Consider the following 18,121-nt stretch of genomic DNA (forward strand, 5'->3'; position numbering starts at 1 on the left):
CACCTGCCCAAATGTTGTACCAACTCCTGCCCAAGTTGTGTTAATGCCCCAAGTGCTAACCTTTAATAGTAAGAGAGAGGAGATGGGACTGTTCCAAGAGGTGGTAGTTTCACGTGGCCTAGAATATCTATCACATGACCAGACAATTAGCTCAGTTTTCTGGCAAGGTCAAGACCTGTTCAGCAATGACTTTCCTCCCTTGTCTCACCTCTTCTCTTTATTTCTTCATTCTTGCTGCTGTGGTTTGTACCATTCAATAAAACCTTAGCACCCAGATAATACTTCCAGTTTTGTTTTCTAAGGAACAAGACCAAAAGCCTACAAGGTAGGTAGGTGTGTTTACACCTTCTCTGTATTCCTGTAACACCAAAAACATTCCCTATAATATCACAGATTCTGGAGTCATACAGATAATAGCTGTATGTCCTTAGACAAAGTTGTTTTGCCTCTCTGAGGCTTGTCTTCCTTATCTGGAAACGGGGATTATAATAATAGAATCTACTTTACAAGTCTGTTCTAAGCATTAACTGAGATTTTCAAAATAAATGATGTCAGGCACACAGAAAATCTTCAACAGGACAGCCATTATGATGATTGTGTCTTATTTATCCATGTATTTCTTAGTGTTTACTGTAGCATCTGCAACACAATAGGTGTTCCTAATGCCTAATATGTTTACAACAATACCTTACCCCTATATTTTAAAAATGCCTAAGAGATGGCAGAGATTGAAAAACTTCTATGGTCTCAATAAAAAAGACTGAGGAATGTGTAAAAACAAATAAAATTGTATATGGATGCTTATATTCCTTTACTACAAAATTAAGTTAATTTCACTTGTGCGTATATAGTTTTTTTTCCTCTCCAACATGGAAAAACAGGAAAGTCAGAAGTACAGATGTAGCGACCTTTAGGCCCAAGATCCATTCCTGAGAAGATGCACACAAATTAGGTTTCTGTAAATTCAACCATATTTCACATGTGTTCAGAAAAAAATCATTCTCTAAATGACCTCAACAGAGAATCCTGTGGTAAGCTGCTTTAAACTGTTGTAAATGTTAATTGTTTTAAAATAAAGCCCTCTTCGCGTTCACGGACTATGTTGATTTATAATTCGGCCTATCTTAGATTAATTTTTTACAAGGAAAAAAACACAACAATCAATATACTAAAGACACAGGATTGGTCATTATGATGTTTATTTCCTCTAGTACAGCAAACTGAAAAGACCCAAAAAGATTCTTCAAAACCAGGGTTAATAGGGAAGAGTCCCGAAAATAAAACTACACATGAACACTTACATGTACTTATGCAGTCTTCTGTGGATATATGTGTGTATCTGAGCACTACACATACATAGAACCCACATTAAAAGAAAGGCAGAAAATATATCAGAATGCTATACCTATAAGGTAGTTAAACAGGGGACTTTCACTTTTCTTCTTATGCTTTTCTTTATTTTCAAAATTTTTTGCAGTAAACGTGTTACTGTCTTAAAAGGTCTCAAAAAAAATTTTTTTTTAAAAAAAAACAGCCACTCATTTTTCATACTTTCAGTTTTGCTAAAATGTTGGAAAAGTCACCAGGTTTCATTCTCTGAAAGCATTTCTTTGTTCATCTTAAATTCACGGCTTAACGAAAACAATATTGATATTTCTGGCAATCAGTTTTATGATCTCTAGTTTTCCGGATGGTCAAGCCACATTCCTACCTCTATGACTCTACTTAAGGTACACAGGTACTGCTCTGTTTCCTGTAAATGCAGAGGGTAAACACTGTGTCCTCGGGAGTAGTTAGGCAATGCTCCTAGAAAGAATTTTAGACATTCATTTTTCTTACAGGAAGATGCCCAATTTTCCAGGCGGAAGTTGGCAACCTGAAGGATTCCTCTTTACATTGGGAGTCTGTGTCTTTAGCTACACTACCACATGCTGACCTTCAATTAGAGGCTTATCGCAGAGTTATAAAATGGTTTGTACAGATCACTGACTGGAAGCCCTGCCGTTCTAGCAAATTCTCCATTCTGCAGGTAATGTATTAAGGTCTAGCTTCTTTCGTCCTCTCCCTTTGCCAGTCTTTTTTTTTAAAGCAACATGTCAAACACAAGCCACAGGTTAGTCTCCTTTATTCTGGAAGGAAAACAGTAAATTCATGGTGCTTCTCCCAAGAATCAGGAAAGATGACCGTCTTAAATCCAACAACTACTATCCTGCATATTGTCTACTATCTTTAGAGTTCTCAGTCTAAAAGTTTCTGGACAGTGATCATAGCGCAAAAAAAAAAAAAGAAGAAAAAAGGTGACTGAATATTTAACCTCCTCCGTTTTAATACTTAGGGGGTTTTTCCCTTTGTTTTTTCCGTCTGTTTTTTTTTTTTTTTAAGATTTTATTTATTTATTTGAGAGAGAGAGAGAGCACGGACAGGGTGGGTGGGGGGATAGGAGGTGGGAGGAGGCAGAGGAAGAAGCAGGCTCCCCACTGTGCAAGGAGTCCAACTCAGGACTCAGTCTCAGGACCCTGAGATCATGACCTGAGCCAAAGATGCTACACTGACTGAGCCACCCAGTTTTTGTTGCTATTGTTGTTTTTTACCTTTTGATTGACTGTATTTATAGCACTTACTCAACACGCTGATACCCAGAGTCCACAGCATCCAAAAGAAAGATTAAGAGTTGTTCTGCTTCTAGCTCAACATCATTGACCAGCAGGAAAATGCAAATCAAAACCAGAATGAGATACTACTTCATACCCACTAGGATGGCTATTATCAAAAAACAAAGAAACGGAAGAGAAACTAACAAGTGTTGGCAAAGATGTTAGGAGAATGGAGCTCTTGAGCATTGCTGATGGAAGAATCAAATGGCATGGCTACTACAGAATACAGTTTGGCCGTTTCTCAAAAAGCTTAACATAGAATTACCATATGATAGATACAACAGAATTGAAATCAGAAACTCAGTAATACAATTACAGCACTATTCACAGTAGCCAAAAAGAAACAACCTAAATGCCTATCAACAGATGACTGGGTAAACAGAATGTTAAATATATGCATAATGGAATATTACTCAGCCTTAAAAAGGAATGAAACTATGACACATACTATCTTGAAACCACTATGTTAAGTGAAATAATCCAGATACAAAAGGCTTAACATTCTATGATTTCACTTATAAAGTGCCTACAGTAGGTAAATTCATAGAGTCTGGGAAACTGAACAGGTTAGTAGGGGCAGCGGGAAGAGAGAGGAGGAGACACTGTTCAACAGACATAGAGCTCCTGTTTAGGATGATGAAAAAGCTCTGAACATGAATAGCAGGGATGACTGCACAACACTGCAAGTGCACTTCATGCCCTGAACTACACATTTTCAAATGGTTAAAATGGTAAATTTAAAAAAAGAAATAAATGACAATTTATACAAAAATAATAACAATGTAGTATGGGTTTATAATACACATAAAAGTGTATTTTATATATATAATATATATATATATAAATATATGTACTTTATATATATACATATATGTATGTATATATATATAAAATGTGTAATAAAAGCACAAAGATTGGGGCACCTGGGTGACTCAGTCATTAAGAATCTGCCTTCGGCTCAGGTCATGATGCCAGGGTCCTGGGATCAAGTCCCACATCAGGCTCCCATCTCAGGCAGGAGTCTGCTTCTCCCTCTACACTTCCCTCTAACCCTACCCTTTGTGATATCGGTCTCAGATAAATAAATAAAATCTTAAAAAAAAAAAAAAAGAGCACAAAGATTGGGAGGAGAGAAATAGAAGTATACATTAATAGGTTCTTACAAAATCTTATACTTCAACGGAGTGATATAATACCACTTGAGGGATGACTGTGATGCTTAAGATATATGCTAAAACTTCTAAAGCAATCACTTCAATAAGAAAGAGTTATGGCTAAAAAGCCAAAAAAAAAGATAAATAACAGTTTATTAAAACCTACTCAGAAATATAATTAAGTCAATGAAAATAAACGGCAAAAGCACTTACCGCCCAGACTGGTGATGTAAAGCCTAGAATTGCAGCCTTAGCTCCGTCAGCAACATATGGAATAATATTTTCTCCCAGACGTGTATCTCTGAACAAGGCTCTAAGGATATTTAAAGCATGAACCTAGAATAAAAATTTGAAAATTAGTTGTGGGTCAAAGACCATGGTACTAAATCTGTACAGATCTAATAGTTAACCTCAAAAAAAAATTCTTTAATTACAGTGAGAAATAGATAATCCGCAAATGAAAGAGCAGATTTTAATAAAACAACTAGTATTTGAGTCAATTTTTCTAAAGTAAGATTTGAACAATGCAATAAAAAAAGCTTGATCCAAGGGACATACGCAAAATCCTGAAACTACCAAGTAGAGACAAAATGCTCTTTTAGAGTACACATGGAACATTTATTTATTTTTTTTTTTAAAGATTTTATTTATTTGTCAGAGAGAGCGAGCGAGAGCAAGCACAGGCAGACAGAGTGGAAGGCAGAGTCAGACGGAGAAGCAGGCTCCCTGCGGAGCAAGGAGCCCGATGTGGGACTCGATCCCAGGACGCTGGGATCATGACCTGAGCCGAAGGCAGCTGCTTAACCAACTGAGCCACCCAGGCGTCCCTGGAACATTTATTTTTTAAAAATGACTTCAAACCTAGCCACAAATAAAAATTTCAACAAATACCAAACAATTAAAATCTTAGAGATTATACTCTGATTACAGTGGAATTAAGTTAGACACTGATTTCTTTAAATATATTTAAAACTGATACTTTTTTAAAACACTGGTCAAAAAAAACCCTTTTTTTTAATATTTAGAGCTGAATAACAATGAAAATACTTCACATCAACATTTGGGAGATGCACTGTAAGTAGAACTTAAAACAAATGCATGCCTTACATGCTTCTTTTAAAAAAAAAAAGACTAAAAATGAATATGCTAAGTGTCCAATAAAGATGACAAAGAACAATACATTCAAAAGAGAGAAAATTTAAAAGAGCAGAAAATTTGAAAAAAGCAACCCAAAGCTGATACTTTGAAATAGAAACAAACTTCTAACTAACCAAGAAGAGAGAGAAGAAAATAAGCAGTATCATGAGAATACCAAGGATGACATGACTACAGATAAACTAGAGAATAAAGTAAAAGTAAGAATACCGCTATGAATAACACTACCTAATCAATTCAGAAAATTAAGTAAAAATGAACACTTTTACAAGAAACAGAATTTATCAAAACAAATTCAAGGAGAAATTAAAAAGTTAGATAGATGTTAGCACTGCAAAAGGAAATCAATAGATAAATATTCTAACCAGAGACCAAAAACAAACAAACAAAACCCCCTAACCTAATAACTACAACAATTACCAAAAAATTAACCCACATGATTTTATGTATGAATTCTATCAAATATTCAAAGAATAGATAATCCTAATTTACATAAACTATTTAGAGAAGAAAAGACTCCCGAATTTATTTTGTCAGTCTAACAGAGCCTGGCTATAAATACAAAGTAAGGACAACTATTTTGGGAAAATGGTAATACCTACCAAAGCTTAATATACAACACCCGATAATCACTCCTAGGTACCTACTAAACAGAAATGTACACATATATTCACCCTTGGGCATGTATGAGAACATTTGTAATAGTACTACTCTTAATAACCCGAATTTAAAAACTAGCCAAATATTCATCAACAGAAGAATGAAGAAGTTATAAAATATTATAAAAAAATGAAAATGAATAAATCACAATTTGGATGGATACTATAAACATACCATTGGTCAAAAGAAACTATATCAAAAGAGCGTATAGTGTATGATTTGATTTATTTAAAATGAAAAAAAAAAACAGATAAAACTAAAACTGAAGTGTTAAAGTTAGGCTAGTGGTCACCCTTGGGGAAAAGGTAGCATGAGAAGAGAGCATGAGGAGGTTTTCAGGTACTAAAATTTAGTTCTGTCTCTTGCTACACACAAATGTATTCACCTCGTGAACTCTACTGTGGTGTACACATGATATACACATGTCTTTGTAGTGTTATAATTCAATAAAAATTTTACATAAAAAATAAGGACAGGTACAACACGAAAAAAGAAAACCACAGGTCAGTCTCACTTATGAATCCAGTGAAAATATGCAAAAATATTTTTAAAAAACTTTTAAGTGAATGTATAAAAAAATGTATAATGTATAAAATGTATTAAAAAAATGTCAAAGTTGTGGGTTGGCCTGTAGGCAAAGATGGTATTGTATGAAAAAAATCAATATCTTCATATTTGCAAATTCTAAAAAGAACCATTTATCTCAAAAGACACTTGAAAGCGTTCAATAAAATTTTATTTCCTCAATGAGATACAAGATAGATTTAAACCTATAGCAAATATTAGAAACAATACAAGGCCGCCTGCTATCTCCATTTCTATACAAACCATACTACAGGGTCCAGCCAGAAGAATTAAGAAAAATGTCCTATGAATAAGAATTAGGAGGTAAAACATGTTTAGCATTACTCACTGAGGATATGTTTATCCATAAAGAAAATCTAAAAGAATTTACATCTAGTGGCGCCTGGGTGGCTCAGTGGGTTAAAGCCTCTGCCTTTGGCTCAGGGTCCTGGGATTGAGCCCTGCATCGGGCTATCTGCTCCACAGGGAGTCTGCTTCCTCCCCTCTCTCTTTCTGTCTACTTCTCTGCCTATTTGTGATCTCTCACTCTCTGTCAAATAAATAAAATCTTTAAAAAGAAAAAAAAAGAATTTACATCTAAGTCATTAATTGTAGTACAGCAATTGCTGACATGACTTCTTTTTTTGTATTGAATTGTCCAGTCCATGAGCATGGCTTTTTTTCCCATTTATTCAGATCTTCTTGTGTGTCTTCCATTATTTTTAAAAATAATTTTCTATAAGTCTTATAGACCTTTTGTGAGATTTAATTTTTCTAGTGACTAAAAATGATATTTTAGAGATTATATTGTACACTGCCAGTTTGTACAAGTGCAATTAATTTTTTTGGTTACTGTTGTGCTTATATTCAGTGCAGTCATTTTCCCCAAACAAATCAATAAATTTAAATTCCAACCAAAATTCTAAAAGGGGTTTTGTTGGGTTGCCTGGGTGGCTCAGTGGGTTAAGCCTCTGCCTTCGACTCAGGTCATGATCTCAGGGTGCTGGGATCGAGCCCCAATGGGGCTCTCTGCTCAGCAGGGAGCCTGCTCCCCCCAACCCCAGCCTGCCTCTTTGCCTGCTTATGATCTATCTATCAAATAAATAAATAAAATCTTTTTTTAAAAAATAAAAAAAAATAAAAGGGGTTTTGTTGAACTTAACAAGCCAACTCTGTAACTTTGAAAATGCAATGGAACAAATATAGTTAAGATAATTCTAAAGGGGGAAAAGGGAGATTTACCCTACCAGATACCAAAATTATTAAAAAGATAGTAACTTAAATAGCGATTTTGGCTCAGGGATAGACTAGGAGACCAATAAAACAGAGCACACGAACAGATATGCATATCAATAAAAATAGTACATGAAAGATAAAAGGATGTTACAAATCATGGGGAAAAGATATCCTGTATCAAAAATGCTTGCATATTAATTATCCAAATGGAAAGTAATAATTTTTTTTCTTATTTTACACACAATCAAAAACAAATTATAGGTGGTGTAAAGATGAAATGTGAGAAGTAAAACTCTAAAACTTTAAAAAGAAAATGTAAAATATCATTCTGACCTTGGAGTATTCTAAACAAGATCCAAATGCACAAACCATAAAAGAAAAAGCTGACACACTCCACTTGATTTAAATTTAAAACTTCCAGCAATAACAGCGTAAGCAAAGTGAAAGGAGAAGCCACAGATTGGGAGAAGGTATGTGTAGCTCAAATAACCCAAAAGGAATATTGTTATTAGGAAGACTTTTTTTTAAAAGATTTTTCATTTATTTATTTGAGAGAGCAGGAAAGGGGGAGTTGGTGTGCAGAGGGAGGTGGAGAAGCAGGCGCCCCCCTGAGCAGGGAGCCCAATGCAGAGCTTGATCCTAGGACCCTGAAATCATGACCTGAGCCAAAGGCAGATGCTTAACCAACTCAGCCACCCAGATGCCCCAGGAAAATCATTTGAAAACAGCCAAACCCCAATTCCTACATGACAAAGGCAAATAACCAAGTTGAAGGCAGCCAGAAAGTGTTTTTTTTTTTTTTAATTTTTAAATTTATTTATGTATTTATTTGTCAAAGAGAAGAGAGAGAGAGCGAGCACACAAGCAGGCAGAGAGGCAGGCAGGGGCAGAGAGAGAAGCAGGCTCCCTGCCGAGCAAGAAGCCCGATGCGGGACTCAGTTCCACGACCCTGGGATCATGACCTGAGTCAAAGGCAGTGGCTTAACCAACTGAGCCACCCAGGCTTCCCCAGAAAGTGTTTGAATAGGCAGTTCACAGAAGTAATCCAGAAGACTAAAAATGAAACATGAAAATATGTTAAAGCTAGCCAGGTATTAGATAAATCTGAAATAAAACTGGAAAGAGCCATTTCACATGAAGCAGAAAGGCAGAAACTAAGTATAATGAAACGCCATTCTGAAATTACAATGAAGTTGGGGCGCTTATGTGGTTCAGTCAATTGTCGAACTTCTGGTTTCAGCTCAGGCCATGATCTGCCATTGTGGAATCAAGCCCCAGCTTGGCCCTGAATCTACTTCAGATTCTTTCCCTCTTCCCCTTTCCCTCTCCCATGCCACCCTACTCACACTCTCTCTAAAACCAATCAATAAAAAAAAAAGAGAGCGAGAAAGAAATTACAATGAACGAACTTACAGCTCACTCACCTTGAAAAATAATGTCTATTGGAAACACCCAAACTTTAAAAAGATGTATGGATAATACCATTTATGTTTATTTTTAAAAAGGTCATAAAATAATGAAAAATGTGCACAGAGGAACTTGGATTAGTGATTATAGCTGAGGAAGGGAGAAAGGGGTACAGAATGCAGAGAGGCCCACAACATATACAATTCTATCAGCAAGTTTTACTTTTTCAGGTTGACTTGGTTTCATGGATGTTCATTGTTCACTGCACATTTTTATATGCTGAAATGTTTCATAGATGCCTAATAAAAATAATAAGAAATATACCACAGAAGGGGAGAAGGAAAGCAAATTATCAATGAATGCCTAGAAGACTAGTCAGAGACAAAGTTTTTACATTTTATCAAGTTAATAAAAATGACCACTAAAATGCCATGAATGATCTTGAAGCAGAGTAGGACAATAATTATCCAACACTATTTAAAATCAATCTCCATTATCTTCAGATTTTCTCATAAAAAATAGTACTTTCTTTAAGTAGAAGTCTAGGAAAATGGAACCAAATTGTATTTTCACATTTTGCTGGAAAAAAATCTAAGACTGATAACTTCTGAAAGGTGATCAGTAACACTTTAAAAGTTTGCAAGAAATAAGGATATTTCACATTTAATAGTCACAGGACAGAAAGTGCCATATGCAAATAAATACCATCCTTTTCCACTAATCACACTCTGGCCCATGGACTCCCTTTGACACCTCCCACAGGTTCTGAAATAAAACCACATGTACGAACGCATTGTACTTGATTGACGTGTCAGCTCTTCTGTTCCCTGACCTAGCCCGGGCCTCCTACCATTGGGGAGGAAAGTCTTACTATAAAGCATTTACTGAAAAAGCCTACACAATTTGGACTTGAAGGTATTTACTATTATGGAGTAGAGTGGAGCTGCAAGGATTACCTCCCCCAACTTCTCACTCATACACACACACACAGACACACTCATACACACTTAACCTAGCCGCAGCGGTGATTAAAAGAGACTAAATATTAGCTAAAATTAAAATATGAATATACCAAAGGATAGACATGTCCTTTTAGGGATAGATCAGCTACTGAATTACAAAATGTGTTGTCAACTCAAAGAACACACAAAGAAATTTTAAAGTGATAGTACATTCATTTAAAAAATTTTAGATGCAAGGGCAGTATTGTAAAATATCTTACCTAAACTGGATGTTTTCACTAGAGTTTAAAAAGATTTCATTTTGGTTAATACATATCAACTACAGCAATGATTTATTTTATAGATGGGAAAGGCCAACAAAACAAAACAAATTCAGATCAAGCATCAGATGCCTGCGCCATTTTCAAGAATTCTGTATCTTCAGCAGATACCCTTTTTTTTTTTTTTTTTGGTACATTAAAGATTTAAAATCACTGCCTTCTTAGCAGCCTTTGTATATTTCATTATTACCTGGGGGACTGTGCTCCGTGAGTCATCTGAAGGCCGAGCCAATGTGATTAACTCTTTCATTGTTATTTTCAACAAATCCATTTTGCCTTTCTTAGGTTCACATGCCAATAGTGCCTATGGAAAAACAAGGCAAAAATTAATGGGGCTCTGATTTTACATATACCTATTTGCTACTTCCCAGAATCAATCCCAAAATGCAAAATCCCCCTATAAAAATTCGTGGTGTCAGGGTGCCTGGGTGGCTCAGTGGGTTAAGCCTCTGCCTTCGGCTCAGGTCATGATCTCAGGGTCCTGGGATCAAGCCCCACATCAGGCTCTCTGCTCTGCGGGGAGCCTGCTTCCCCCTCTCTCTCTGCGTGCCTCTCTGCCTACTTGTGATCTCTCTCTGTCAAATAAATAAATAAAATCTTTAAAAAAAAAAAAAAAAGGACCATAACTAGGTAGCAGGTCTCAGATACAATAAGCAAGCAGTTTTTAAAACAAATTTACCAACAAGAAAATTCTCTTTACTTAAAAGACAAAAAAAGCCTGTGGATTAAATTTCTAGCAAGGATTTGGAAACTCCCTGGAGACTAGTCAGTTATTTAATTCTTTACTGAAGAGTCTCTAGCTGGAGGAGTATCAAATTGTAGCACTGGAAACTCCATGCAGCAAAAGAAAATACTATAAACTCCAAAGGGGTCCTACGCTTGAATTTTCAAGAGCTGCTCATTTACTTTGTGTCTAACATTTTCCTAATACACAATAAACATAAAAATAGGAAATCAAACTACCTGAGGCAATAAAAAGGAATGAGGTACTGATATTTGCTACAACATGGATGGATTCTGAAACATGCTAAGTGAAAAGAAGCCAGACAGGAAGGCCACACATTATATGATTCCATTTACATGAAATGTCCAGAATAGGCAAATCTATAGAAACAGAAAATAGATTAGTGGTTGTGTAGGACTAGGAGTGGCAGGGATTATTTCATTTGTACGAGCTACTAGCTCTCAAGAGTGAAAGTTTCAAGCTACTCAGCTTCTTCAGAAATACTTATAATCCATAAAAGAGGAAGAGCCAAAATAGGTAAGTTTAAAAGAAAAATTTATCATAGTATATCTATGCTCAGAAAACACATATATATTATTTTTCTAATGACTACTCAAAAAAATTTCATATCTGTTTGCACAAAAGTTAAGTTCATAAACTAAGGAGGGCAGTTTTTCTCCATAGTCAACACTAAATAAAGTTTTCCATGAGAACATAACTTATTAGTAAATTATGCTATGAGAAATGGGACATCTTTGAGCAGATTCTCTTAATAATTTAGATTTTCCTCAACTAACATAAATAAGAAAGTTATATGCAATTACTGAAATGTCTCCTTGGAACCATGGCTTTTGTTCCATCAAGAGCTACAGGCATAATTACAACACTCTCCCCAAGGATGGGCTAAGAAATCGCATGTCCTGATTGCTCTGTCACTGTGACCACTATTTAGTACTGGAGGGGAACCACGGGTGGAATAAGCACACAGCACAAACAGGCAACTAGACCTTGCTGTTGTGTTAACATTTGTCCTCAGAGAGACGAATGAGGCAAAAACACACTGGGTCAGAATGAATTACAGACAGGAGACGAACCCAACTGATGTGGAATGGGTAGATCAGAGAGGAGTTCATTTTTGAAGGTTACCAAAATTCATCCAGCAGAACAACCTCGAAGATCTCTGTATCAAATCAACAGCCTCTGCAAGTGGGATCCACTGTCGTCACACAATGATGACATTGGAAATTTGGGGAAGGAATAAGAAAGAGAAGGGGAAAATGCAGGTAGGGACACTAAAAAAATTTTTGTCTCACTGATTTTCATCGCTTTTATTATACCACCCCCCTTCCTGGACTGACTTACTGAATATCAAACAAAGACATATATTTTATGGAAGGATTCAGAAGAAACTGCTACTGCTTATTACTTACAGAGAGTCTTAAGGGTCTTGAAATAACAGGAAGACTATTTTTTCTAATTCAAAAAGAAAAAGGTAACACGTACACTTCCTAGAAGTGAGCAGTGAGGACTGCCTACTTCATACCCAGGCGGAAATCTATACCACCCTCTGTTCACATGACAAGACTGACCTCGTGGAGGGTTTGTTCCAAGAACAGATCTGTCACGGGAACACACCGTCCACATATACAACAAAGTCACGAGTGCTACAGTACTTAAGAGACAGAATTGTCCCTTATGCAATATGCTTACTCACATGTCAAGGGAATTGTCAGAAGACAAATAAAACAAATTATCAGAGGACAAACAGCTATGTCCTGTGGATAAGTACCTGTATGTAGAAAGGAATTCCGGCACTGCGCCTTGTAGCACAGAGTTTAGATGAAGGATCACTGCATTTAATTTCTTCTAAAACATTCCATAACCACTGTTCTGGTAGCTTTTGCAGACTCACATTGGGGCACCTGAAAGGCATATATAAAGCAAACATTTGGAATAACCAAGTACCAAAAGGTAATAGTACAAACTATGGATACACATCAACATTGTTAGAAAAGAATAAATATTCTTACATTTGGAAGGAGGGAAACTAAAAACTGTCTCCCTTTCTACTTTTCACTTATTTTCCTCTTTATTATGGGTCTTAAGGCTTGAAACTATTAAAGAGTCCACTTCTTACAAAAGCCTAGGAAACATGTGTCTTGTCTGCAAAATAAGTTTTTTTTTTTTTGAGATTTTATTTATTTATTTGACAGAGAGAGATCACAAGTAGGCAGAGAGGCAGGCAGAAAGAGAGAGAGGAGGAAGCAGGCTCCCTGCTGAGCAGAGAGCTGGATGAGGGACTCGATCCCAGGACCCCGAGATCATGACCTGAGCCGAAGGCAGCGGCTTATCCCACTGAGCCACCCAGGTGCCCTGCAAAATAAGTTTTAATACCATGGCTTACGCCCACAGTCAAAATGTTCTGATCTTTTGACATTAATGAAATTCCTACAGATAATCTATCTACAAAACTCAAGATTTCTAACAAAGGAAATAAACTTTAATATAATTTATGTTCTACCTTTATAAAGATTATTTACATTCAAAGAAAACACATATTAAGGTATATTTTTAAGGTATATTTTAATAATCATTTTCGTGTCTTTCAAAATGTGGTCTACCACAAAATTTTCAACCAAATCCAATGGAGAATTGATGAAGCAAGTTGGCATAAAGCTTTCGAGGTTATTTGGACATTACTGTTAGTGAGATTCTGTTCTATTATACTGTTACTCTAGAGTGCTTAAGAAAATTTTATTTAGGGTGCCTGGGTGGCTCATTGGTTTAAGCCTCTGCCTTCGGCTCAGGTCATGATCTCCGGGTCCTGGGATCGAGCCCCACATCGGGCTCTCTGCTCAGCAGGGAGCCTGCTTCCCCCTCTCTCTCTGCCTGCCTCTCTGCCTACTTGTGATCTCTCTATCAAATAAATAAATAAAAATCTTTTTTAAAAAAAGAAAATTGTATTTAAAAAGCTTATTTTTAAGATTTTATTTATTTGAGAGAGCGAGAGAAAGAGAATGGGCACATGAGTAGGGGGAGGGGGAGAGGGAGAAGCAGACTCCCCACTAAGCAGGGAGCCCAACCAGACTCAATCCCAGGGCCCGGAGATCATGACCTGAGCAGAAGTAAGATGCTTAACTGACTTGAGCTGCCCAGGTGCCCCCCAAATTTTTTAACCTTATACTTTATCAGATTATATAACATTTTCTTAAGAAATAATACATTCAGTGGTAGACAATTATTTTAGGAGGATTGTAACTGGATTTAACTAAAAACACATGAAAATAAAGGGGTGAAGTCCAAAGAAAAAATATTTTTTACACTGAGGAAGACATTCTGTAGAAAGATAACCTACTTCTTTTTTTTCCCCCAAAGGTTTTATTTATTTATTTGAGAGAGAGAAATAGCCAGAGAGAGAGGTAGGAAGAGGCAGGTAGGAAATAAAAGAAGCAGGACCCTGGGATCATGACCTGAACCAAAGGCAAATGCTTAACTGACTGAGCCACCCAAATGCTCCAAGATAACTGATTTCTAATTTGCAGTAAGAATTGACCTCTTAGAATCACATGTGGGATGTTTTTTCTTTAGTCTGATATCAGATCGACAACTTTAGTTTCTAATTAACTATTTCAAACAGCAACTCAAATTAAGTTGTTTAGGTCTTGCATAAAACAAAATATGTGTAAATAATACTACTCTAAAGCAGAAGTTTTTTAAAAAGGTTTTTAAAAGTTTAACATGGGGCTAAAAATGTACTAGAGATTATAGGACACCAAGGATGTGTATTTATAGGATGTGTCAGGGGCATTATGAACATGGAAGCAATGTCCATATTGTTTAGAGACGCATACTGAAGTACACAGGTGTAAAAATAACAAATCATAAATGTACTTTTTAATACTTCAGCAGTCCCTAATGAAAGGTACAGATGAAGCAAGAGTAGCAAAACTCTGATAAATGTTGAATATGGGTGATGGGTAAAGGCAGTTCATTTCATTATGCTCTCCAGTTTTATAAACATATGCTTGAAATTTTTATATGCTTTATATGTTTATATATTATATGTTTAAAGTTCACATTTGAAACTCCTCATAATAAAAATAATCCATTCGTGTAATGTTTGAAATTTTCATAATAAAAGTAACCCTCCCACACTTTTATAAGAACTGAAGTTACTTCCCATCACTGGATTTATATCTTTTAAAAATTAAGATAAGGGGTGCCTGGGTGGCTCAGTGGGTTAAAGCCTCTGCCTTCAGCTCAGGTCATGATCCCAGGGTCCTGGAATCGAGCCCCACATTGGGCTCTCTGCTCAGCAGGGAGCCTGCTTCCTCCTCTTTCTCTGCCTGCCTCTCTGCCTGCTTGTAATCTCTGTCAAGTAAATAAATAAAATCTTTTAAAAATAATTAAGATAAATGCCTTTAATTTCATGGCATCATTTTCTAGTTTATTATTAACAATGCCAGCTTGATATAATCCTCCCACAGTTACCCAATCAAACAGGTAAATCCAAACTTCCCAGAGATGTTAAGTGCTAATGATACAGTTACAGATTATGGTCTTCCTTTGCTCATTCTTCACAGTTTTTTAAGTATGTTTGGATTAATTTACTCCACAGTGGGTGAGCAGGGAAGAGGAAAAAAAAAATCGAAGCAAAAGTCATCTTTTGTGGTCTAATCATCCAAAAAAACTGGAGTCACAGAGGTGAATACAGTAAAAACTACTTGACCTAAGATTACATGTAGATTTCATTTAGTTCTCTTCCCCATCACAGTGCAATGTAGGACTTGCTTATAAATGGCAATGTAGGACTTGCTCATAAAAAATGCTACAGTCTAAGGTCAAGTCTCCTGTAGGGACTCACTATAAAATAATTGAGGAAAAGGAACTGTAAGAGATAAGAGGTATTTTTCTATTTCCTTATTTTCCTTTCAAGTGCACTGAAATACAAGAATGATAAATATTAACTTGTAATGTTCCTCAGCACCGTCCATGCACCTCTCTTGAGCCTCCCTGACCTGGCATACAGAGGTTCTAGCAAAACCAACCAATTTGAAAAGGGCAGGCAGGTCCGAGACAAGAGCAGGCCACCTCACCATGCATCATCCCTCCTTGCCTGAATTTAGAAGGGCTCGAGACTGTTAACAATCTTGATCTAATTCCTTTTCCATCTTAATCAAATATTCCAGCTTGATTCTAACCTTAAAAAATTTCCCACATGTCTATAGACTTTCTGTTATAGTGAGGTTATGCACTTTGCTGATTCCCATTCTAACATACATGCCACACACACAGACACACATGCACATATACGTACTCTCTCCATATTCCCAAATAAGCATTTGTTTATGATTTCCACACTTTTCCTAGTCATACAAATTAGTGAAACGTCCTCTAAATGTTACATCTCACAAGACCCTTTCCTTTCTCAAAGTTTCTACGGTACGAGGAACTGCTAGGCACAAAGTGTACAGGAGGTCAGTATGGTGCCGCGGACAGGGTGGACTCTAGGCTGGGCTTGGAGGAGGTGCAGGCAGAATGGTGGAAGGCCCATACGTGTGGGCTTGAGGGAGCAAGAGATGAGATGACTGAGGAAATAGTTTAAGGCCCCAGGGGCAATTCCCTAATTTAGATTCTTTTTTTTTTTTAAAGATTTTATTTATTTATTTGACAGAGAGAGAGATCACAAGTCGGCGGAAAGTCAGGCAGAGAGAGAGAGAGAGAAGCAGGCTCCCGCTGAGCAAAGAGCCCGATGCGGGGCTCGATCCCAGGACACTGAGACCATGACCTGAGCCGAAGGCAGCGGCTTAATCCACTGAGCCACCCAGGCGGCCCCCTAATTTAGATTCTTGGCTATTATAATTATAAACAGTAAACCAGGCCTATTGATTCCCTTGAGTGGCACATACTAAGACTAAATGCTCCTTGTTAATTTGGGGAATTTGAAAATAAAGCTTAAAGAATATTCAACGAGGTAAAGGCTGGCAAAGTGCCCTCCCCAGCCCTCTCTGGCCCACTGCCAAGGATCCAGGAACCTCAGGAGCTCTGGGAAATGTTCAAGGCACTAGCTCCTCCCATCTGTCCACACGGTCCTCTGCTCTAGAATTCCCCAGGATCACACTGGCTTTTCTGTAGAACGCTTCAGTTGTCTGGTTTTCAATATGGACTTTGCACTGGACCTTATTTCTCTGATTCTCTAGCTTCCTAGCTCTGTATCTCTCCCAGGCTAGTCCTGCCCCCATAGGCACACAAGAAAATTAGTCCAATAATAGAATTCCTACCCTTCTTAATAAAATGAAACATGCTATGTTTTAAACAAAATAAACTTAGAAGTGTTGTTTAAATTATCACACTCAAAATATATTTGCCTGCCACGAAGGAAAGAAAAATAAACATGTATTGAAGGTCTATTATACATCAGATACAACACTAGACTTTTCACATCTTATCTTACTTTGCAACAAACAAGTCTATGAAAGGTGGGAGAGCACATGATAGTGCTTAGGAGGAAAGACTACAGAACTGAGTTATTTAGTTTAGAATCCTTGCTCTGTCACCTATTAGTGGTGTGATCTAGGACAAGTTAAGAAACCTCCCCATTTGTCCCTTTCCTCCTCTACAAAATCAAAGTTTTGGGGGGGATTAAATGAGTTTGTCCTGATTAAGTGTTTAATGTGTTCTTAAACAGGTTGTTTTCTAAAATTATTATCTACTATTGGGGCACCTGGCTGGCTCAGTCAGCAGAGCATGTGACTCTTGATCTTGGGGTTGTAAGTTCGAGTCCTACTTGGGATGTGAAGATTACTTTAAAAAAGTAAAATCTTTAAAAAATAAAAGTATTATCTATTATTATGAGAAAAGCAAGCTTTAAAGAGTTTCAACTGAACAGAGAAAGATGGAACAGGTGGTTTACAGACAAGCCATGCCCCAACACATATTAATAATAACCAAAATATGCAAATAGAATCCACAAACCAAGTGATCTCAAAAACAAGATAATTATCTGGTAAAACAGAATAGAAACGCAAAGTAGCAAGAGTGCTGAGACCAGAGATCTGCTGGGTTATAGCTCCAGAAGCAGCAATGATGGCTAGGAAATCAGTTCCTGATGAGTAACTCACCTCACTCCCAGGAAACAGGAAATTTCAGGGGCTTCCTCTCCCATGAAAGGAAGTTGGAAAGGGGCTACTGCCAGAGCTGCAGCAGTAGGAAAAGTCATGGGCCCAGAGAAACCCCAAATCAGGCTGACTACTAACTTAGTGATCAGATCTGTAATACCCCCAGT

The 18,121-nt window shown here is 36.9% G+C and overlaps 1 protein-coding gene across 5 annotated transcripts in view; it reads right to left on the reverse strand.

The window, feature by feature from the left end:
* The window catches only part of THADA (THADA armadillo repeat containing), a gene marked incomplete at its 3' end in the record, with an annotated part of 120,989 nt that overhangs the window by 28,978 nt on the left and 73,890 nt on the right, over positions 1 to 18,121 (reverse strand). For all 5 annotated transcript variants that reach the window (XR_014315944.1, XR_014315945.1, XR_014315946.1 and 2 more), the window contains 3 exons: positions 12,626 to 12,758; positions 10,303 to 10,416; positions 4,022 to 4,144 (listed from right to left, as the gene is read on the reverse strand). Coding sequence is in view for 2 of the 5 variants with exons in the window: in XM_082746750.1 (XP_082602876.1) it covers positions 4,022 to 4,144; positions 10,303 to 10,416; positions 12,626 to 12,758 (370 nt within the window). The remainder of the gene's footprint in view (positions 1 to 4,021; positions 4,145 to 10,302; positions 10,417 to 12,625; positions 12,759 to 18,121) is intronic.

This window comes from Mustela nivalis (genome assembly GCF_964662115.1).
Source record: "Mustela nivalis genome assembly, chromosome: 8".
NCBI classification, from domain to species: Eukaryota; Metazoa; Chordata; class Mammalia; order Carnivora; family Mustelidae; genus Mustela; species Mustela nivalis.